Genomic DNA, 24277 nt, shown 5'->3' on the forward strand with positions numbered 1-24277 from the left:
TTACACTAGTGTAAGCGTATGAACAAGAGAAATGAAGTGGTTGTACAGTTGTTCCCCTCACTCAGTTTAGTACTGGTTTTCAGGTCGATATTCCATTCCAATAAATAATGAGTACTATGCACTGTTGTTGGCACTGGGGCAAGACATTGTTTAAAGAACAAAGTACACAGTGGTGCATTGGACTTGAAGAGGGAGAGAGCATACTTAGGGATACAAAATGGGAGAGGCGGAGGGAGGTAGGGGATTGAGTGGGGGACATGAGGTATAATCGCAATTTGCGGTAATGGGCAGGCTGCCAGTATTGATCTGGCCATCACATCTTGGGCACGAGTGGTGACGATCAGCTTTGTATCCATAAATATTCATAACAACAACAAAAATACATTAAAAACAAAATACATGCTTTCAGGGAAGCTTACATTCTAATACTTTTTAGTACCGTTATACCTACCACACATAGAACACAGGCAGGGGAAGCATTCCGATACACTCGTGACTTCCTTTTATAGGATAGTTAGCAGAGGCCGCCTGGGATGTAAAGACAAGCATAGCTAGCTTAGTGCAAACGCGCATGGAACGTGAGGTGTGTTCCAGCGGGCTGGTTCCGAGCATCTGGGGTGGGGAGGGGTCTTCGGAAGATGTGGGGAGCCGACGGGCAGGACGCTACTCGCAAGGGGAGATACAACGCCACTCATCACTATTAAATCTTCCAGCAGAAAAAAAATCCAAAGCGAGGACACTCGGGTAGGCATGGCCGCAGTATCGCGGGGCCTTTAGGCGCCGCCCGCCGTCGCCGCATGCACCCCGAGGGGCGGGGCTGGCCTGCGTCCTGACGCACCTGGGCTGCGCGAGCCCTGCTCCTGCGCGCCGTCCCGCGGGTTTCGACGCCGTTTCCGGGGAGACCGCCGAGGTGGAGGCGCGGCATGGAGCCGCGGGTCGTTAAGCCCCCGGGCCAGGATTTGGTAGTGGAGCGTCTGAAAAGTCGCTACGGACTAGGGGGCAGCTGCCTGGGCGAGGTGAGGCCGCCGCCCCGGGCGTCGGGAAGTCGGGGCATCGGGGCGGGGGTCCGGGCCGCGGCGGCGTCCCCTTCCCACAAGACCACCTTTTCCAGAGCCGCTGAGCGTTTCGGACGTGAGGCGGAAGCGGCGCCATAGGACAGGAGCGAGTTCAGAAAAGCCACGCAATGCCTGTTTTGAGTCGTCTTGTTTGAAAGAAATTCAAACTTGCCAGAGCAGTAGGGAGAGCTCCTGTCCCTTCGCTTGTGGTCACAGGGGGTTAACACCTGCTTGACCGCTCTCTCCCCATTTCGTCCCCACGCAGACGTTTCCTCTGAACAGTTTGAGGGTAATTCGCAGGCGCCACGCCCTTACCCCTAAATATAAATACTTAAGTGTGTTCTTCCTAAGGATAAGGTTACCCGCTTCTCTAACCACAGTAGTATTGTCTCTTGTTGCCTTTAATATGGAACAGGTTCTCAGCCTTTCTTTTTCGTAACAGTGATTTTTTGAAAAGTGTTAAGTTATTTGTTAGAATACTCCTCAGTTTGGGTTTGTCCGAGGATTAGATTCATGGTTAGATTCCGGTTAGGCGTTTTTGGCAGGAATGCCAAATGAGCGATATGTGGCTTGCTCTCATGAATCGAGATGTACATGATGTTGGTTTGTCCCATTACAGGTGATGTTAACTTTGATCATTTGGTTAAGGGGGTATCTACCAGATTTCTTCACCCTAACCTTTGTAATTTTACTTTTGTAATTAGTATATAATTTGTGGAGAAGTATTTTGAGACCGTGGGTTCTTAGTATACAAATTAAATAAGTGTTTTTTTTTAAAAATATGATTTTTCATATTTTGATCAGGTTAAATCTAACAGAAGATCGCTTACCTCCCCAGGTAAGGCAATAGAGTATTTTGTATATTTGGTGTTTTAACAAATTTAATTTGAGATAAAAGATAGAAAATAAAACTGTTTAGACTTATGGCTACTGCCAGATATCTTGTTTCATTAACCTTTTTAGTCTAGTAGTAAACCAATAGCAATCATGATTTTAAGGGTAAATGTGTAAGGTGTTATTAAAAATTAAATTGAATGAATTATTTTGGTATTTCCAATTACAGTATTTCTGCCTTTGAAGATGTTAAAAATTAGACTACAATGGGTATAGAAAACTAATTGCTGTTTTTCAGGCATAAACTTTTCTAAGTTATTAGGATAGTAATTATTACACCAGAAAAGGAATTTATCAAATAACTGTACTTGAAAAAGGTAATTATACTATGGGATTGGGTAGGTTGTAATGTCATGTAGCTGAAATGTATAGTTATATTAATATATATTAACCAACTATTAATTTGTTAATACTTCTTAGATAATGTCTTTACTAGTAAGTATAATCATTAAGCTTTGGGAGAATTGCAGCAGAAATTGTAGTTAGTATCTTTAAAAGTTCATCAGATGGTAGGCAATTTTATTTTTTGCAAGCTTATTTCATTTTGAATCTTTGTGAAATGTGAATCATTTATTGATGTTTTCCTTGGTAGGTTACACCAGCTAATTGGATCATTAAAGTGAGTTGATCTGGAAAACATTCTTGTGAAACAATCCTTCAGTGTGGAAAAATAAAAAATTTCCAGATATTACTGAGTCCATTATCTTAAAAAAATTTTAATTTAAAATTGTATTTTAGTTTGAAATTTGCTCTAAAATTTCCAGTCTTCCAAAGTATGCCTAAAAGGTGTAGCTCATTAAATTTCTGAGGGATTAAAAATGACTGTTAGAGAAGGGTTCATATGTTTAAAAGTATTTCTAAATTTCTTGTTAGAGAAGTTCTTCTTTTCCCTTTATTCACAGAATTTAGATATAGGCTAACAGTTTATTAAACAGATGTTTGAGGACCAACAAGGTATCATGATTAGGTGGAAAGAAGGCTGAATTCTGAATTATAATCTGGATTTTGAAGTTGCAAGTAACACACCTGCTAGCTGTGTTACTTTGGAAAATTCACAGAAATTTACTGGTCCTTAGATTCCTAAACTATAGAATAGGGTTGAAGGCACCTATTCTGCTTGCTTCACAGGGTTTGTTGCTAGGATCAAATAAAGTAATGGATGGAAAAGCATTTTGTAATCAGTAAACTGCTATGTTTTCTGTAAATTTGCATTAGGGAAGCATACAGGTAAGAAATTATTCAGTAATTTTGCTGTCTTACCTTTAGGAACCTAGAATGAGATATTTAGTGTCTAATCTCAGCATGTAATCTCTGGTGTTTTCTTCTTTGTTGGCAGATGATTTGGATGTTTACTCATCTGGAGATAAAACTGGTTCATCATTAAGATTTTATTCTGAAGAAAGCAAGCATTGTCCAACACCTTTTTGTGGTTCATTCAAGCACTTAACTGTGAATTGGTAAAGTGCCCAGAGTCCTTACTGTCCCTAACCCTTCAGTATCTCAAGAAACTGAAAAAGGGAAAAGGGCAGATTGTTTATGTTTGCTTTTCCCCATAGGAGGTACAAATGGTCTAGAGCTTGCTTAATAGTTGAAGAAACTCATTTATTAGTTTTTACTCAGAATCTCTGTGATAAAAGCATAGACCTAACATTATTTTTAGTGGTGTAAAGGAAAGTTAAATTATTTACATAACATAAAGGATGAAGAATTATTTTTATGGCTATTCATCCAGGGCCCAAATGAAGGCCCTGCTTTTTTCTTTAAAAAAAAAAAGGAACTATAAAAAATCTGCAGTACAGGTTTGTTAGGGAGTGACATTTAACTTGGTATTTATTGTTTGTTTGGTAGTATGGTAAACTCTGTATTTTATGTACTTGAGAGAGAAAGTCTAGGGAGATGGTAACTACAGATATATGTATGATATAGTGCTGAGCTGAAAGGGGTTGCAGTTCTGTAGGAGAGATAATATTTACTAAGGGTAAAAACAGTATAAAAACAGAAGCTGAGATGAAATAAAGTTTTAAATTGAATATTATTTAATGCCAGAAATATTTGGCAGATGGAAATGCCATGGGTATCAAGAAGGAGTAAACATCTTGAAATATTGTAAAACCACAAAGATGTATGCATATACAAAATGAAATGTTGAGGTAATTGTGGAGAGAAAGACAAAAGTGCCTAAAATGTCTGTATATTATTAATGTAATTGATATTTGGGAGCTTGAATTTTTTAATACAGTTGCCTCTTTCTCTACTTAAATGAGTTCATGTAAAGCACTTTTTTTGTGTGTGTGTGTGTGTCCTTTTCGTGACCGGCACCCAGCCAGTGAGTGCACCGGCCATTCCCATACAGGATCCGAACCCGTGGTGGGAGCGTCGCTGCGCTCCCAGCGCCGCACTCTCCCGAGTGCGCCACGGGCTCGGCCCTGTAAAGCGCTTTTTTTACGTGCAAAGTTTTTATATACTATTTAAAAAAATTTTTTTTTAAAACCTGTTGAATCAAAATTGATTATACATATTTCTGGGGTTCAACATTGAGATATGTTGATTAAATCAATATTAGTAGCGTATATATTGTTACAAATCATAATTATTCTTTATGCCCCTTCTCCAATCTCTCCCCTTCCCCCCTCCGCCCTCTAATTACCCTAGATTTCTTCTCTCCTTCTGAAAGAGTAATGGTTACTCTATTGATTTGTTGCCTAGAGGATCTGTCCAATGCTAGAAGGTATCAGGTCCTCCAATATTATCACAGGGCAGATGCTTCTTCAGTCATTCTGAAATGGGCTTTGTGGAGAGAGACATCCTCTTCTTTTCTTTATCTCTGCTGGTGACTCTCCTTGTGTCAGTGCACCACAGTGGCTGGCAGACCATCTGTGTGGTGGTTGTGGCATCTAGCCGCTTTCGTGGCAGCCATGGTTATGGTGGTGGCTGTAGTGGGCCACCCACATGGAGGTGATGTTTTTGGCATGCTCCATGGCGCTGGCAGTGTGCCTGGTTCTGGGGAGTGTCTGGTCCCCAGATCCATGCCTAGGGTCCTCGGGCAGGCCCCAAGGTGCTGGCACAGTGTGCCATGTTGTGGGAGGGGGTTCCAGTCCCCAACTCGGTACCTCAGGTCCCCTGGTGGGCCCCAAGGCACTGGTGTAGTGTGCCTGGTTCTGGGACGGGATCCAGTCCCTGACTCCATACCTCGGGTCCCTGGGCGGGCACTGAAGTGGTGGCATGGTGTGCCTGGTTGTGAGAGTGGGGTCCGGTTCTCTTCTCCATGCCTAGGGTTCCCAGGCAGGCCTCAAGGCGCTGCCGCAGTGTGCCTGGTTTTGGGAAGGGGGTCTGGTTCCCTTCTCTGTGCCTCAGGTCCCTGGGTGGGCCCCAAGGCACTGGCACGGTGTACCTCATTGTGGGAAGGGGGTCTGGTCCCCTTCTCCGTGCCTCGAGTCCCCAGGTGGGCCCCAAGGTGCTGGTGCAGTGTGCCTGGTTATCAGAGAGGGGTCTGGTCCACTTCTCCATGACTCTGGTCCCTAGGTGGGCCCCAAGGCGCTGGCACGGTGTGCCTCATTGTTGGAGGGGGGTCAGGTCCTCAGCTCCATGCCTCGGGTCACCAGGTGAGCCCCGAGGCACTGGCATGGTGCGCCTGGTTGTGAGAGGGGTGTCCACTCCTTGGCTCCATGCCTTGGGTTCCCGGACGGGCCCCGAGGTGCTGGCATGGTGTGCCTGGTTGTGGGAGGGGTTCTGGTCCACTTCTCCATGCCTCAGTTCCGTGGGCTGGCCCCGAGGCACTAGTGTGGTGTGCCTGGTTGTGAAAGAGGGTTTTGGTCCACTTCTGCATGACTTGGATCCCTGGGGGAACCCCAAGGTGCTGGCATGGTGTGCATGGTTGTGGGAGGGAGGTCCAGCCCCTGGCTCCATACCTTGGGTCACCAGGCAGGCTCTGAGGCCCTGGAATGGTGTGCCTGGTTGTGGGAGGGGGCGTGCAGTCCCCTTCTCCATGCCTTGGGTCCCTGGGTGGGCCCTGAGGTGCTGGCATGGTGTGCCTGGTTGTGGGAGGGGAGTCTGGTCCCCGGCTTCGTACCTCAGATCACCAGGAAGACCCCAAGGCGCTGGCACAGTGTGCCTGGTTGTGGGAGGAGGGTCTGGTCCCCTTCTTCATGCTTGGATCCCTGGGCTGGCCCCGAGGCACTGATAGTGTGCCTGGGCCAGAACTAATTTTTTTGTCCTTTGCTTACTTCTTAAATGGGGGAACTTCCTGTGGGAACCAGTACTTGAGCTGTGTGGTTGAGCTAAATTGCTGCTTTGCTGCTGTTTCCCTAGGGAAGGCTCTTTGTGCAGCTCAGGGTTTAATGGTTGACTTTATAGGTACTTCTGGCTCTCCAAAGACCTGATGCAGGGCCGGCCCATGGCTCACTCGGGAGAGTGTGGTGCTGATAACACCAAGGCCCCGGGTTCGGATCCCATATAGGGATGGCCGGTTCGCTCACTGGCTGAGCGTGGTGCTGACAACACCAAGTCAAGGGTTAAGATCCCCTTACTGGTCATCTTTAAAAAAAAAAAAAAAAAAGACCTGATGCACCTGGGTTGTGTAGAAACTCTTATCTGGGCCTGAATATTTTCATCAAACTGTACCCCATGCAATTCTGCATTCCCAAACCAATCTCCTCTGAGTGGTCCTGTGCTGATTGGAGGGCAGATCAGCTGTCCTTGCTGTGTCTCAGTGTTCTCCGGGTGGGCCCATCTCCCCTACCACCCGTACTCCAAACACTTCCCATGCGATGTGCCCTGCGCCAGTCCTTTGCCATCACTCATTGGCCTCTGAATGGCTCCCTTTTATGGCTGTTCTGGCTCCTTGCTCCTGTGTGGGTCCATGGGAGCCCTGTTAGTGGTCTTGCTGTCCTGGGGGTCACCAAGGCTCTCTTCTCGCCTGCCACCTCCAAGTAACTCCATCTGAAGGGCACAGCTGTGGCTTCTGCTGGCTCCTGCTCCATGCACTCAGCAGCTCAAGCCTTAAAGTGGCTTCCTGAAACGCTCCAGGCAGTTTTTTCTTGATCTCATCGTGGTTTCTCCCACCTTCATGAACTCCATAGGTCTCACCTCCTCTTCCTCTGAGCTCCAGTGGCCCCAGCTTGGCTGATGTTACATTTTTATAGTTATAATTTAATGGATTTGTGGGAGAGAGTGATGCTGAGAACCATCTATTGCGCCATCTTGACCAGAACTTCTAAATTTTTAATTGACCCATTATAATTATACATACTTACTGGGTACACTCTGCTGTTTTGATATACATATATGTTGTATAATGATCAGGTTAGGGTATTTAATGTATCAGTCACCTCATGCATTTATCATTTCTTGTGACGAAAACATTCAGAAGCCTTTCTAGCTATTATGTAATATACAAAACTTATACTGTTAATCATAGTCACCCCACTGCAATAGAACACCAGAACTTTTTCCTCCTATCTAATAGAGTTTTGTACTCATTGGCCAACCTCTCCCTGTTTTCCCTCTTTCCCCTTCCCTCCCCAGTCTCTGGTTACCACTGTTCTATTATCTATCTCTATAATATCAACTTTTTTTTTTTTTTTGATTCTGGAAATGAGTGAGGTCATTTGGAATTTGTCTTTCTGTGATTGGCTTACTTCACTTAATGTAATGTCCTCAAAGTCCATCCACATTGCCACAAATGACAGGATTTCATTCTTTTTTTTTATGGCTGAATAGTATTCCACTGTGTATATATACCACATTTTTCTTTTTTTTAATCCATTCATCCGTTGTTGGATGTGAATTTATTTCTGGACTCTCTAGTTTGTTCCATTGGTCTGTGTGCTGTTTTTATGCCAGTAACATGCAGTTTTGGTTACTATAGCTTTGTAGTATAATATGAAGTCAGGTAGTGTGAAGCCTCCAGCTTTGTTCATTTTTCTCAGGATTGCTTTGGCTATTCAGGACCTTTTTTGGTTCCATATGCATTTTAGGATTGTTTTTTTATTTCTATGAAGAATGCCATTGGTATTTTGATAGGAATTGCATTAAACCATAGATTGCTTTGGGTAGAATGGTCATTTTAACAATGTTCTTCCAATCCATGAACAGGGGATATGTTTTCATTTAACTGCATCCTTTTCAATTTCTTTCTTCAAAGTTCTATAGTTTTCATTGTAGAGGTCTTTCACCTCCTTGGTTAAGTTTTTCCTAAGTATCTTATTTTTTTCGTAGTTATTGTAAAAGGAATTGTTTTCTTGATTACTTTGTGAGATACTAGTATATAAAAATGCTACCGACTTCTGTATGTTGATTTTGTATCCTGCAACTCATGTAAAGCACTTTGAACAATGCTGTGTATATAGTAAAGCACTCAAATGTTAGCAATTATTATTATCATTATTTTTATTACTATTTCATTTGACACTCACAAAACAATCTAGATTGAATATAGGATAAAGAAAGTGAAAATTGTATTAAGGTAATAATTATGAATTTATGGAAATTATTTTCTTATGTTTAACTGATAGTTTTAACGTTTTTTGTTCTTATAAATGATCTGAGCATAATTTCAGATTATAATTTGAAGGTTTTGAACTATGAAGAGTTTCATCACATTGGACAGTCTTATCACAATCCCTAGTAATGATTTAGTCTAGAACTGTACTGTCTAGCACAGTAGCCACAGGCCAAATGTAGCTACTGAGTACTAGAAATGGGACTGGTTTGAATTTAGATATGCTGTAAATGTAAAATATGCACTAGATTTTGAAGAGTTAACATGGGTAAAGGAATGTAAAATATCTTAATAATTTTTTATATTGATTATATTTTGAACTAATAATTTTTAAATATACAGGGTTAAATAAAATATAATATTAAAATTCCTACTCTTTTTATGTTTTTAATGTACTGCTAAAAAATTTTAGCTGCCTGGCTAGCTCAGTTGGTTAGAGCACTCCCTTATAACACCAAGGTCAAGGGTTCAGATCCCCATACAGGTCATTTGCCCCCCAAAAAAGTCCACATGTTGGCATTGTCCAGAAAAACTTAACATTTATTTATAATTGTTACAAAGTTAAACTGCTGAAACTTGTTCACCGAAACATTTTTGGATGGCTGGTTAGCTCATTTGATTAGAGTGCAGCCATCTAACACCAAGGTCAAGGGTTCAGTTTCCCATACCAGCCAGTTGCAAAAAATCCAGAAAATTTTAAATTACCTGTATGAGTTTTATTATATTCCTTTGAACAGCACTGCTCTAGAAATTTCAACTCTGAGATAATCTTTTTGGAGAGAGAACCTGAGATTCTAGTTCTGCTCCACGTTTTATTAGTTATGTTACCTGTCGTCTTCAGGATTGAATTCTCATGTTAAACATTAATTCTTTTGGCTAAAACTACAGTATAGGTAATAATACCTGTAATATCTACCTCACCAACTTATTGGGGATTAAAAGAGTGTGTTTGGTAGCTGTAGAGCATTCTACAGGCATTTGTAGTTTTATATTTGATAAGCAGAAGAGGTTGAAAGATGCCTGTAGTGAGTTGTCAGGGTCAATGATTGTTACTTTTTACAGTTTTGGTTTTTGCATGTAGTTTTTACTTTTTTGCCAATTGTTATGCTGTTAATATTTAAAAGGCAGTTTTATCTTTAAAATGCTATATAAACTTCCAGATTGCTGTGATACAATTTTTTTTAAAGCCTAGATGATGAACTGGATTCTTTTCATGATTCGAAGAAATGGGAAACAGAAGAAGAGTTAATTGAGGATGATCATAGAATTAATGCCTCCAAAATAACCAAGCAATCTTTTAAAGAAATAGAAAAAGGTAAAAGAAATATTCATTTTAGAACAATCATTTAAATAGTAACTTTGTCAAGTAGAGCATATAAAGCTTACCTCATAAGTATTAACACTGATCCTCAGGCGTTTGAATATTTATGTGTTCTGAATTTTTGTAAGCCATGAGATAGTTACTGTGCTTGTCATTAAACTAAAGGAGAAGAGGAAAGTAAACTTTGTTACTTTCCAGTAATATTCCTACACTCTCACAACCTTCTCAAAATAATAATCAACTGAGTACTTTTTATAATGTCTTCAATTCTTTTTTATGTCAATATTTGTTAGAAAGTGAGTAAATGATTGTGGTAGTATTTGACTAACTCTAATATTTTGAGAAACTACTCCAAATTACTTAAGGTGTGTTTTCCTCAGGAGTAAACTAGTTGCAGCACTGCATTTCATAGTTTTGTCAGGATTTCAGAGAAAGAGGCACCAGAAATGACACCTTTTGCCCTCTTGGCTGTAAGACTTGGAGAGCACTGTTGCCCCATTGATAGCACTGGTGCAGTCTCTTGTGGGAATACATTGTCTACACACAACACACATTCGTTTCCTCTTTCCCCCTCTCCTTCATCCCATTTTGACCCATTGATCTCAGCATGTGAGGAAGATGAAAAAGATTTCAGCCTGGACTTGTGTTTCCCACTACATGGTTGATTTTCCCACTGAAAACAATTGAAAGTGTAGGATGCGCTATAAAAAATGTTCAATGTATTTGAACATTGACAAAAAAGTAAGGAGTGCTCAGGCCACAGACTGGGGAGTTGGGAAACTAGGGAGGCAAGCAGAGCACTGAATGTGTCTTTTACTTTTAGAGCATTTGCTCAACTGAGTGAAGAGAAACTTTTAAAAAATTCATATTATTTGTTATTTTGGCTTCTCCAGGGTTTGTCCAAGATGGGAAGTGTAATGGGAGACTCCCTTCTTAAAGCTAGGGCTCTCAGGAGGCTAACGGAAGTTACAACCACTGCAAGAGAGCATTTCATATTCCCGTTATTACCAGAAAATAAGTTCTGATGATATAATGTAGGGAAGGATATGAAGCAAGAGGAACTCATTTGTCCACTGCTGTTGGGATAGTGAATTAATATAACTATTTTGGAAAACAGTTTGATGTAACTAGTAAAGTTGAACCTGCACCTATACCCTATGATCCAGCAATTTTGCTGCTAGTTATATACTTAGAGAAACTCTTGAACATGTGTACCAGGAGCCATGTACAGGTCTCTGTAGTATCTATATAGCCAGAGCAGCTCAAATATCTATCTGTAGGAGAATGTTGTCATATGTTTACAAAATACTATAAAGCAGCAAAGAGTTGTGAACCCATGATTTCTGGCACCAGCATGGGTGGATTTCAAAGAATAGATTAGTATTTAAAGGAAGTTATAGAAATTACATAATTACAGACATTATATAAAGTTTAAAAACAGACATAGCAAACAAGGACTTTTAACATAAGTAGTGGAAGTTAGAAAGAAAAGCAAGGCAGTGATCAACACCATATTTGGGTTAGTGGTTAACATGGGTTAGGAGAAAGGATTGTGATCAGGGGTTTCTGAGGTAACTTCCCATTTCTTGGCCTAGGCAGTTAATACATGAGTGTTTTCACACACTTTAAAATAATTTATTTTGAAATAATTTTAGACTTACAGAAAAGTTACAAAAAGAGTGCAAAGAATTCCTGTGTACTCTATCCAAATTTTCTAAATGTTACCATTTTATCATATTTGCTATATCATTCTTTCTGTCTGAAGACTTTTTAATAATACTGTGATTCATACTTAAAGCAACCCTTTCTGGAGATTACTGTCTGAGAACATTTAAAACTATGTTAATACAGTTTAATTTAATTTTTTTTTTTTTTTGCAGTTGTCTTGCCACTTAATGTGGCCTCATCAGGACCTCAGACTGAATTTTTTAGTGTTGCAAGTGATTCTCCTTTGAAACGTGCCAGCTATTCAAAATCTAAAGCATCGAGTAAGCAGGGTTTACTTCCATATCAAATCAGTCAGATATATGATGAATTATTTCAAATACATCTGAAACTGCAGGTAAGAATAAATACCAGATTGAGAATTCAGAAATATTTGTGTTCTAAGAACCAAGCATTTACAAAATTTGAATACAAGGGATTTCATTTTAATTATTTTAGATAAGTGAGTCAAAGCAAGGTCAGAAGGGAACAAACTCAATTTGTAGAAACTATTGAAGGGAAAAAACCTAGTATCTGAGAGGAAAATATGAACAGTGTTGATTTTATTTGTAGGTGTGTCTCTTAGTTTTCAGATTGTCTTGTGTTTTATATTTATTCCATGCCATCCCATACTTACTGAAGAAATGAAACAAAATCTGGTAAAGTATGCTTTTTGAAGTAGGTGTTCTAGATTTATTGTTTTAAATAATTATATGTTGGGCTGAGCCCGTGGCGCACTCGGGAGAGTGCGGTGCTGTGTGGCGACGCTCCCGCTGCGGGTTCGGATCCTGTATAAGAATGGCTGGTGCACTCACTGGCTGAGTGCCGGTCACGAAAAAGACAAAAAAAAAATAAAATAAAATAAAAATAAATAAATAATTATATGTAAGAAGTCCCCTTGTCAAATCTCACCAAAATTCAACTCTGAACATCGACCTTTATGGTTTTTTTTGTTGTTGTTTTTAAAAGGTATAATTTATATATTTATCAGGCATCCACTAGGAGTAGAGAAGGAAGCAAAAGTATATGTAATGCACAGTTTCTGTTTGAAATTTGTCCCATTGGAAACACATTGTATACACATGAAATAAACATTTTTTTAAAAACCAGTATCTAATTTTGTCAAAATAATTCAAATTATAATTACTATAGAATTTCAAGAAAAGATTATTTCAGCCTAAAATCACTAGGCAAAAGTTTAGGGAGAGACTTAGCCTGGTCCTTGACTGAGTGGTAGAATTTAGATGGGAAGGACATTCCAGGTGCAAGGAACTGGCAGTTAGAGGTGTTTGGATAGGAGTGATCATTGGATTATGAATTTACCAGCTTGTCTGGGGAAAGAAAATAGCAAAGACTCATGCTGGCTGTTTTGTGGGTTTTTAAGCAAAGGAGTGACAGTGAAAATGGTGTTTTAGGAATATTCCTTTAATAACATTTTATGGATAAAAAAGAAAAAGCAAGATTGCGAGGATATAGCTGTCATCTACAGCAAACAGTAAAAATGTAAATATTTAAAAAATGAAGTACAGTGGGTTAATCTGGTTTAATTGATCTTTAGTTTAATCTGACTTTAAAATTTACTTTGTAGTCTTCTGCTGTGTTAGAGTTATCATTAAGCATATACATTTTGTTACACTGTGTGATTTTACTCATTCAACAAATATTTGAGCATCTGTTAATATGCATTTTTGTGCTCAGTGCTGATATAGAGGTGAATAAAATATGTATGGTCCTTGCTACATGTAGCTTATTAAAGGCAAATCTTAACTACATATATAATTATAATTTTATAAATTTAAACAAAGAAATGAATACCTGATGGGGGAGATTGAGAGGTCAGGTGAGGTTTTTCTTAGAATGCATCTTTTAAGTTAAATCCTGAAGGATGAATAGGGGTTAGCCCAGTGGAAGGAGTATATTCTAGACTGAGACATTCTAATATGAAATCCTCCTAAAGCATGATAAATTAACATATTCATTCAAGGAAAATGCCGGTAGGTGAGGTTTTTTAAAGCAGGACAGTTGCATAATCTAATGTGTGTTTAAATAAATGGAATAGAGGGGGATAGGTATGGGATTTGGGAGTGCAGATAGGATTCTACTCTTAGTAGCCCAGGTGAGAGATAGTAGCAACTTGGACAGGGTGATGGCAGAGGAATAGAAGTGAAAAGATTAGAGATTTATCATGGAGGTACAATTGGCTGGACTTTGTAATGAATTGGATTTGGTGTAGAGAGAGTAAAGTATGAAGGTTGATTTTCACATTCTTGGTTTGTGCACCTTGGAATAAGAATGGATTTCATGAGAAAGATGAAGATGTTAGTTTGGAATGGATTGGGTTTGGAAGTTAAATGTATCAGCCTGAAGAACTCAGACGAATAGTTAATTTGAGAGTCTTCTAAATATAGTTTTTTGTTTAAAGCTGTCACCAGTATTTGAGATCTAGAGAGAGCTTAAAGTTTGAAGAGATGGTGGTAGTTTGATGGTGTACTGGATTAGAATGGAGGCCTCAGGGACAGAAGTTTATGGATTCTAGAGATATTTAAGAGGTAGGATTTGAGAGATGGACAGTAGGGTTTGGTCAAGGGCAAAATGCAGGTTTATTTTTGGCAGTTGGATAAATGGTACAGACTTTGCTTAGGGAACAAAACTAGAGGAGGAAAGAATTAATTCTTTTCTTTTAAATTCATAACTCATTTTTTTAGCATATAATTATTTTTAATATATTCACAGAGTTGTGCTACAGTCACCACAACCAATTTCAGAATATTTTTTATCATCTCAAAAGAAACCCACTACTCATTAGAAGTCAGTCTTCATTTTCCCCCAAATCTCCTCAGCCCTAGGCAACCACTAAACTATTTTCTGTCTCTATAGATTTGTTTATTCTGGGCCTTTCATGTAAATGGAATCATAAAATACATGGTCGTTTATGACTGGCTTCTTCCACTTAGCATGATATTTTCTCTTTTTTTTAAACTTTAAAATTTTATTTTTTAACATTTATTTGTACATATTTGTGGGGTACAGTATGTTGTTTCATTACATGCATATACTGCACAATGATTCACTTAGGGTAAATAGCATAGTTTTGTACCCATCAGTCCACCACTTCTCCTCCCCACAACCCTCTCCCCTTTCTGGCCTCTGGTAACTGTTATTCTACTCTCTACTTTTATGAGAATCACTTTTTTTTTTTTTTAGATTCCACATCAGTAGCATGTGGTATTTGCTTTTTTGTGCCTGAGTGACTTTTCTCAAACATGATGGTTTCCAGTTCGATCCATTTTGCTGCAAATGATAGGATATCATATTTTTAATAGCCGAGTAGTAGTCCATTGTGTGTATAAACCACAGTTTTTTTTAAACCATTTGTCCATTGATGGACATTTAGGGTGATTCCATCTCTTGATTATTGCATATAGTGCTGCGATGAACATAAGAGTGCAGGTGTCTTTTTGATATATTGATTTCATTTCCTTTGGGTATATACCCAGTAGTGAGATAGCTAGGTCATAGAGTAGATCCATTTTTAGTTCTCTGAGGAAGCTCCATACTGTTTTCCACAGTGGCTGTACCAATTTACCCTTCCACCAACAATGTAGGAGAGTTCTTTTTTCTTTACATCCTTGCCACTATTTGTTATTTTTTTGACTTGTTGATAATAGCCATTCTAATTGTGGTGAGATGATATCTTTTTTTTATTATTATTAATTTAAGAATATTCATGAGATACAAAGCTAATTGTCACCCCTCCTGTCCATGATGTGAGGACCAGATTCATACTAGGGGCATACCCATTACCAGAAATTACTTTTGTACCGTCCCCACCCAATTATCCCCCAACCTCCCTCCCCCTGCCCCTATTCCCCCCTCTGTAAGACCACAGCACTACTGTGGTCTTTCTTTTCTTCCTTCCTTTCTCTCTTAGCTCCCATGATATGATATCTTATTGTGGTTTTAATTTGTATTTCCCTGATGATTACCGATGGTGAGAATTTTTTTATGTGCCTCTTGGCCATTTGTATGTCTTATTTTGAAAAATGTCTGTTCAGGTTCCTTGCCCACTTTTTAATTGGGTTATTTGGTGTTTTGGTGTTGAGTCATTTAAGTTCTTTATATATTCTGGATATTATTTGCCCCTTGTCTGATGTGTAGTTGGCAAACACTTTCTCCCATTCTGTAGGTTGTCTGTTTACTTTGTTGGTAGTATCCCTTGCTGTGCAAAAGCATTTTAGTTTGATGTAGTCCTATTTATATACTTTGCTTTAGTTGCCTATGCCTTTGTAGGCTCACTCAAAAAAGCACTGTGCATTCCCATTTCATGTAGCATTTCCTCTGTGTTTTCTGCTAGTAGTTTCATAGTTTCGGGTCTTAAGTTTAGGTCTTTGATCCATTTTGAGATGATTTTTGTGTATAGTCTGAGATAGGGATCTAGTTTCAATCTTCTACATGTGGATATCCAGTTTTTCCAGAACCATTTGTCAAAAAGGCTCTGTATTTTTAGCACCTTTGTCAAAATCAGTTGTCTGTGTGTGGTTTTATTTTGGGGCTCTCTATTCTACTCAGTTGGTCAATTTGTCTGCTTTTATGCTAGTACCATGCTGTTCAGGTTTCTATAACTTTATAGTGTATTTTGAAATCAGGAAGTGACGCCTCCAGCTTTGTTCTTTTTGTTCAAGATTTTTTTCACTTTACAGAGTCTTTTACAAATTTTAAGATTTTTTTTTCTATTTCTGTGAAGACTGTTGTTGGTATTTTGATATAGGGATTGCATTGAATGTGTAGATTGCTTTTGGTAATATGGACATTTTGATGATGATTTGTGTCCTCTTCAATTTTATTCAATGTTTTGGGCTGAGCCCGTGGCGCACCCGGGAGAGTGTGGCGCTGGGAGTGCGGCGACGCTCCCCGCTGCGGGTTCGGATCCTGTATAACAATGGCCGGTGCACTCACTGGCTGAGTGCCGGTCACGAAAAAGACAAAAAAAAAAAAAAAAGGTGGGGGGGGCCCGGCCTGTGGCTCACTCGGGAGAGTGTGGTGCTGAGAACACCAAGGCCCCGGGTTCGGATCCCATGTACGGATGGCCGGTTCGCTCACTGGCTGAGTGTGGTGCTCACAACACCAAGTCAAGGGTTAAGATCCCCGGTCATCTTTAAAAAAAAAAAAAAAAAAAAAAAAAAATTCAATGTTTTATAGTTTTCTTTTCAGAGATCTTTCACCTCCTTTGTTAAATTTACTTCTAGGTATTTCATTTTTTTTTGTAGCTCTTGTGAATGGGATTTCTTTTTTGATTTCTTCTTTGGCTGTTTCATTGTTGGCATATAGGAAGGCTGTTGATTTTTGTGTGTTGATTTTGAATCCTGCCACTTTACTGAATTCATTTATTAGTTCCAGCAATTTTGGGGTGGAGTCTTTAGAATTTTCTATGTATATAATCATGTCATCTGCAAGTAGGGATTGTTTGACTTCTTCCTTTCTGGTTTGCATGCCCCTTTTGCATGCAAAAAGTTCTTGCCTTATTGCACTGGCTAGAACTTCCAGTACTAGATTGAATAAGAGTGTGAAACATGAGCATCCTTGTCTTGTTCTAGTTCTTAGAGGAAAAGCCTCCAATTTTTGTCCATTCATATGATATTAGCTGTGGGTTTATCGTATAGGACCTTTATTGTGTTGAGGTACATTATTGTGATAATTGTATGTTTTTTTTCCTTCATTCTGTTGATATGATGTATCACATTTATAGATTTGTGTATCTTGAAGCATTCTGGCATCCCTGGGATAAATCCCACTTGATCATGGTGTATGATCTTTTTAATGTGTTGCTGGATTCTGTCTGCTAGTATTTTGTTGAGTAACTGCACTTTTGTGTTCATTAGGGATATTGTTCTGTAGTTTTCTTTTTTTTGTTGTATCTTTTTCCAGTTTTGGTATAAGGGTAATGCTGGCCTTCTAGAGTGAGTTTGGAAGTATTCCCTCCCCTTCCATTTTTGGAAGAATTTGAAAAGATTTGGTATTAGTTCTTCTTCGAATGTTTGGTAGAATTCAGCAGTGAAGCTATTTGATCCTTGGGTTTTCTTTGTTGGGAGACTTTTTACTACTTCTTCCATCTAATTGCTCATTATTGGTCTGTTTAGGTTTTCTAGTTCTTCATGATTCAACCTTGGTAAGTTGTATGTGTCCAGGAATTTATTCATTTCTTCTAGGTTTTCCAGTTTATTTGCATGTAGTTGTTTGTAGTAGTCTCTTATGATCCTTTGTATTTCTGTGGTATCAATTGTAATGTCCCCTTTTTCATTTTTGATTTTATTGATTTGAGTCTTCTTTTTTCTTTATTAGTCTAGCTAAAGGTTTATGGATTTTGGTTATCTTTTTGAAAAACCAACTGTTTGTTTTATCGATCTTTTGTTAATCTCTAATTCTTTTTTTCTGCTCGGATCTTTGCTATTTCTCCCCTCCTGATTTTGGGTTCTGTTTGTTGTTTTTCTAGTTCCTTGCATTTCCACATCAGTTTGTTTGTTTGGAGTCTTTCTTCTTTTTCAATGTAGGCATTTCTTGCTGTAAACTTTCCTCCTTGAACTAACTGCTTTCATTGTATCCCATAGGTTCTGGTTTGTTGTGTTTTCATTTTCATTCATCTCCAGGAATGTTTTAATTTCCTTCTTGATTTCTTCTTTGACCCATTCATTGTTTAGAGCATAGTGTTTAATTTCCATGTATTGGTATGGTTTCTAGTGTCCCTTTTGTTGTTGATTTCTTTTTTTTTTTTTTTTTTTTTTTTTTTTTTTCCGTGACCGGCGCTCAGCCAGGGAGTGCACCGGTCATTCTTATATAGGATCTGAACCCGCGGCGGGAGCGTCGCCGCGCTGCTAGCGCAGCACGCTACTGAGTGCGCCACGGGCTCAGCCCTTTGTTGTTGATTTCTAATTTTACTCCATTGCGATCAGACAAGGCAGTTGATATGGTTTGGATTTTTTAAAATTTGTTGAGACTTGTTTTGTGACCTTACATATTGTCTATTCTAGAGAATGTTCCATGTGCTGTTGAGAAGAATGTGTATTCTGTAGCTGTTGGATGAAATCTTTTGTGTATATCTATTAGGTCATGTCAGCCTTTAGTAGAGATTAATTCTAATGTTTCCTCGTTAATTTTCTATCTGGATGATCTATCCTTTGCTGATAGTGGGGTATTAAAGTTCCCAACTATTATTGTGTCGGAGTCAGTCTCTCCCATTAGGTCCAGTAGCAATTGCTTTATATAACTGGGTGCTCCAGAGTTGGGTACATGTATATTTAGAATAGTTATATCTTCTTGTTGAATTGATCCCTTTGTCATTATATATAATGACCCTCCTTATCTTTTTTCACTTTCCTTGGCTTGAGGTCTATTTTATCTGATATAAGAACTACTCCTGCTCTTTTTTGGTTTTCATTTGCATGAAATATTCTTTATCTGTTTATATGATATAATATGATATGATATTTTGAGATGATGATATAAGCTACCCTGTTCTTTTTTGGTTTTCCATTTGCATGAAATATCTTTTTCTATCCCTTCACTTGTTACTGGTTTCTTGTTGGTTCTTGTTTTATAATCCATATAGCTACTCTGTGTCTTTTAATTGGAGCATTTAATCCACTTACATTTAGAATTATTATTGATATATAGAGACTTGTTACTGCCATTTTTGCTATTTTTTTCTGGTTGTTTGTGGATCCCTTTCTCTCTTTTCTGGCCTTACTGTCTTCCTTTGTGGTTAAGTGGTTTTATCTAGCTTTACATTTTGCATTCTTGCTATTTATTTTTTGTATCTCTCTTCTAAGTTTTTGTGTTATGGTTACCATGAGGCTTGCAAAAAATATGTTATAGTTATCACAGATTATCTTAGACTAATAACAACTAAGTTTTGATATCTAAGAAAAAAGAAAAAAAAAAACAAAGCCATCTATACACTTTGGCATCATTTCCACTCACTTTTTGACAGTTTGTTATTTCTAGATACATCTTTTACTATTGCCTTTCTGTTATATGGTTAGTGTATATGTTAGTATCATGTTAGGTTTGTTGTTTAATCTTCATACTAAGGATGTAAATTGATTCACCATTCTTACAACATTGGAGTATTCTGAGGTTGTCTGTGAACTTACTTTACGTATGAATTATGTACCTTCAAAATTTTTTTTGCTGCTCCTTAGTGTCGTCTTCTTTCAGATTGAAGAACTCCCTTTAGCATTTCTTGTAAGGCAAGTTTAGTGTTTATGAATTCACTTAGCTTTTGTTTGTCTGGGGAAGACTTTATTTTTCTTTCATAGTTGAAGATTAGTTTTGCTGGATACATAATTCTTGGCTGACTTTTTCCTTCAGCACTCTGAATATATCATCCCATTGTCCTCTGGCCTGTAGAGTTTCTGCTGAGAAATATGCTAAGAGACGTATTGGGACTTTGTTGAATGTGTTTCTTTTCCCTTGCCTTTTTCAGTATCCTTTGTCTTTGATTTTTGATAATTTGATTATGATGTGCATTGGGGTGTCCCTCTTTGGATTGAATTTGGTGAGCTTTGAGCTTCCTGTACCTGGATGCTGTCATCCTTCTCATCCAGGGAACTTTCAGCCATTAGTTTCTTGAACATGCTTTCTAGGTCTCTTTCTTTTTCCTCTCCTTCGGGTATTCTAATTATGCAGAGGTTATTTTGCTTGAGATAGTCCCATATTCGCTGTATTTGTTTCATTTTTTCTTATTTTTTCTTTCTTGTTCCTCCAATTAGATAATTGTATGTGTTTTATCTTTGAGCTCACTGTGAAAGAGGAGCTCACTTTCTTCTGTTTAAGTCCGCTGTTGGAGCTTTCTATTGAGTTTTTCAATTCAGATAATGTATTTTTTATTTCTAGAATTTCTATTTGATTTTTTTTTTATTGATTCTATTCCTTTGTCAGTTTTCTTGTTCTGCTCCTGAATTACTTTCCAGATATCATTTAATCTTCTACTTGTATTTTCTTGTGACTCCCTGAACATGCTTAAGAGGGTTATTCTGAATTGTTTGTTAGGTATTTCATAGATCTGCTATTGTTCTGCATCCATTGCTGGTGCTTTGATTGTTTCCTTTGTTGGCAACATATTTCTCAGTTCTTCCTTAATCTATGTTGATGCCTAGGCATTTGAGGAGACTGCTGTTTGCTGCTGATTCTCTGGGGAATGTTTTTATTTTTCAGATCATTAATCACTTTCTGATCTAGGCTGTGTGCAAATTCCAGCCCCAGACAGGGTCTCTCCTGCAGATTGAGTGCCCTGTATTAGGCCTCTTGGCTAGCTTAACATCAGCACAGCCAGTTTAAGCAACTTTCCCCCTGCTCCCACTCCGCTTTTCTTCTCTGGGAACTGAGATTTTTTTCCTGGAAAGGGGTAAATATTGCTGTTATCAACAAGGGAACATCTTGTGGGTTGGGTCTAGCAGGTTTGGGGCTGGAATGCTTTGTACTGAGATAGTGTCTAATCAGGAGCCTATGACTTAACCTACCAGATGTTATCAGACCACAAAGACTGTGTCACCTTGCATACCACTGATTTCAAAATTGCCCTTTACTCTGAATCCTCCCCAAAAGTCTTATAAACTCCCTGCTTTCCTTACTTTGGGAGAACTGATCTTGCTCAGTCTCCCCTCCACGTTAGTGCAAATAAACCTTTTGGCTGAAATGGCTCCTGGCTCAGGTCTCTCTTTTCTCCGTCTTGCCGAACCTAACACCCTGCAGTTCTATTACCCTGACCAATTTCCTCTGAGACCAGCTGCCCACGCTGCACCCAATGTTCCCCCAGCAGGCTACCCTTTCTCCTGCACTCTAACTGCTTCCCGTGGGGCAGGCTGTGTACACATTCCTCACGATAACTCACAGGCTTCTGGGCAGCTCTCCCGTCCTGTCAGTTGTGGCTGCCCGCTCATATGTGGGCCTGGGGGAATCCTGTCAGTGTTCTTAATGGTCTGTGGACTGGTATGCTGCGCTCCAAAGCCCTCCTTTCCCCTGTAGACTCTAGGCAGATTTTCCAGAAGGGTGAGGGTGCCGCTCTGGCTTTTTCCAGCTTGTTTAACATCTAGTCCCTGCCTTCAAAATGGGCTGGCTCAGAACAGTAGATGCTGTCCGTACATCCTCTCACTGTTGCCTCTGCTGCCCTCACGAACTCCGTGGATCTCTCCTCATCCTCCCTCAGCTCCAGCAGTTCCAGGTTAGCAGTCTTTGCTTAATAGTTGTAAATTGGTTATTTGTGTGAAGATGTGACACTGGGAATTGGCTTTTCTGCCATCTCGATGACTTCTTGAGCTACCATGATATTTTCAAGCTTCTTTCATGTTGTAGCATGTATCAATACTTCATTCCTTTTTATCACTGAGTAATACTCTATTGTATGGATAGACCACATTTGTTTATTCATTCTTCAACTGATGGACATTTGGGTTGTTTCCACTTTTGGGTATTGTAAGCAGGTTTCCGTAGTGTAGTGGTTATCACGTTCGCCTAACACTTTTGGGTATTGTAGACTACTAATGCTGCTATGAGCAGTCGTTTTTAAGTTTTGTGTGGACATATGCTTTTATTTCTCTTGAGTGTATACCTACTAGAATTGCTGGATCACATGGTAACTTTATGTTTAACTTTTTGAGGAACTCCCAGATTGTTTTGCAAAGTGACTGTACCATTTTACATTTCCACCAGCAGTGTATTAGGTTTCCAGTTTTTCTACATCCTCACCAACACTTTTGTCCTGTAATTTTGATTCTAGCTGTCCTAGAGGTTGTGAAGTGGTATCTTATTGTAGTTTTGCTTTGCATTTCCCTGATAACTAAAGTTTAGTTTTGGACATGTTTATTTTGTGCTACCTGAAAGCATGCAGATGGAAATGTTAAATAGACTGTTTGGACTTGAGTTCAAAGTTTGGGGGAAAGAGTTGAGCAGTTATAGGTTGGGAACAATTAGCATATACAAGGTAATTTTAGCCATTGAGTGGATGTAATCAAGCAGAAAGAATGTGAAAAATGAGGACAAAAATGGCATAAGCCCACATCCTGAGGAACGTTAGTAATTAAAGGATGGTAGAAGAAGCAGAACCCAGAAAGGAGACTGAGAAGCCATAGGCAGAGAGGGTGGGGAAAAACTAGGAGAATGTGCTATTATGGAAGCCAGTGAAATAGTATTTTAAGTTGCAGGAAAGGGATAATGGTATAAAATGTTGCTGAGAGATTCAGTAAAATAAGGACTGAAAAGTGACCTTTAGTCTTAGTAATAGGTAATTCATTTCAGTAGGAGGATAAGAGCCGGAGCCAAATTAAAGTGAATTGAGAAATGATTGGGAGGTGAGGAAGAGGGCCCAGCAAATATAGACAATATTTTAAAGAAGTTTGGTTGTGAAGGGGAGGAGATAATTGGGCAGGGTCAAGAGAGATTTCATTCCAGATGGGACTGGAGAGATTGAAAATATTAGAGGGGTAATTTACCAGAGGGCTTAAGGCAATGAGATCCCACTACCTTTGTAATGAGAGGGAAGGAGAAGCATGTTTTTGTATCTTCTGGGCAGGAGATTGATGTTCCCTTCTGCTGTCTTCTGTTTTCCCTGTGAAGTCAGAGACCAGGCTGTCCACAGAGAATGAATGGTGTAGGACATGATGTGTTCAAAATTAATAGAGTGGAAATGGGGGAGAGCAAGCTGACCATGAAAATGTAAAAAGATCTCTGAACTGCAGTAAGAACCAGTAGGGGATTGAGACCATGAATTCACAATGGTGCAGTGTTTCATGCTGTGACATTTTTCTCCAGCGGTGTTTAGCTGTGTAGCATTGGGTCAGAGAGGGTGGTCAGTGTGTTAATCCAGGCCTGGAGTCTTTCAACCCAAGGTGATAGAAAGACAACGAGATAAATTAGTGGAGGTAAAAAGTGGATCATGAAGTTGAAGTGAGCATGGAATTTAAGCTGGATGGGGAAGTAATTCTGTATAGTACTGACCCATTTGGACCCCAGATTCTCTTGAGTCATGATGGTGAAATCTTATTATAGTGTCACATCATTTTATAACAAGATAGAATTTCTGTGCAAGTTTACTTGCTGCTGTAATCTATACTACCACTGTTATCCAGACTCTCCTTAGGTATCCCTGTATTTCTAAAAACCGCATCATTAAACCATAATGTCAGTAAATAAAATTATATTTGTAGAATTTGTGAATGTACTTTTTTAACTCTGTCATTTTCATACAGTGTGAAACTGAAGCACAGCAGAAATTTGCTGAAGAACTTCAAAAGCGGGAACGTTTTTTATTTGAAAGAGAACAACTGCTTTTCAAACATGAAAACGCCTTAAGTAAAATTAAAGGTGTTGAAGAAGAGGTTCTTACTAGATTTCAGATTATAAAGGAGGTAACTATATGGACTCTTACTTTTTAAAATTTAATTTATATTTTCTTCATTTATTTTATATTTTTATGTTTTATTTTATTTGTGGCTGGTCAGTATGGGGAACCTTTGATTTTGGATTGGTATAATCTGTCCTTTTTTTCCTTAGATTCACTAATTTTTAACATTTCGCCACATTTACTTATTTCTCCTTCTCTTCTTCCTGCTCTCCCCACATACCCACACACACATTTTTTTCTGAATTATTTGAAAGTAACTTGCAAAACTCATGACACAGCGTCACTAAATATTTCAGTATGTATCTCCTTAGAATAAAGACATACTTGTATCATTATCATATTAGGAAATTAATGCTAATTAAATAATATAACTTAGTATACTGTTCACATTTACTTTCCCAGTTGGTCCC

The 24277-nt window shown here is 38.8% G+C and overlaps 1 protein-coding gene across 2 annotated transcripts in view; it reads left to right on the plus strand.

Annotated features, from left to right (window-relative positions):
- The first annotated feature begins 901 nt into the window (after positions 1-901).
- Positions 902-24277, plus strand: part of CCDC138 (coiled-coil domain containing 138) — a 108206-nt gene continuing 84830 nt past the window's right edge. For both annotated transcript variants that reach the window (XM_063086551.1, XM_063086552.1), the window contains exons 1-6: positions 902-1016; positions 1860-1893; positions 3286-3406; positions 9636-9763; positions 11650-11831; positions 23713-23871. In XM_063086551.1, the coding sequence (XP_062942621.1) occupies positions 924-1016; positions 1860-1893; positions 3286-3406; positions 9636-9763; positions 11650-11831; positions 23713-23871 (717 nt within the window). In that variant the 5' untranslated portion in view covers positions 902-923. The remainder of the gene's footprint in view (positions 1017-1859; positions 1894-3285; positions 3407-9635; positions 9764-11649; positions 11832-23712; positions 23872-24277) is intronic.

Source organism: Cynocephalus volans, chromosome 2 (genome assembly GCF_027409185.1).
Source record: "Cynocephalus volans isolate mCynVol1 chromosome 2, mCynVol1.pri, whole genome shotgun sequence".
In the NCBI taxonomy this organism is placed as follows: Eukaryota; Metazoa; Chordata; class Mammalia; order Dermoptera; family Cynocephalidae; genus Cynocephalus; species Cynocephalus volans.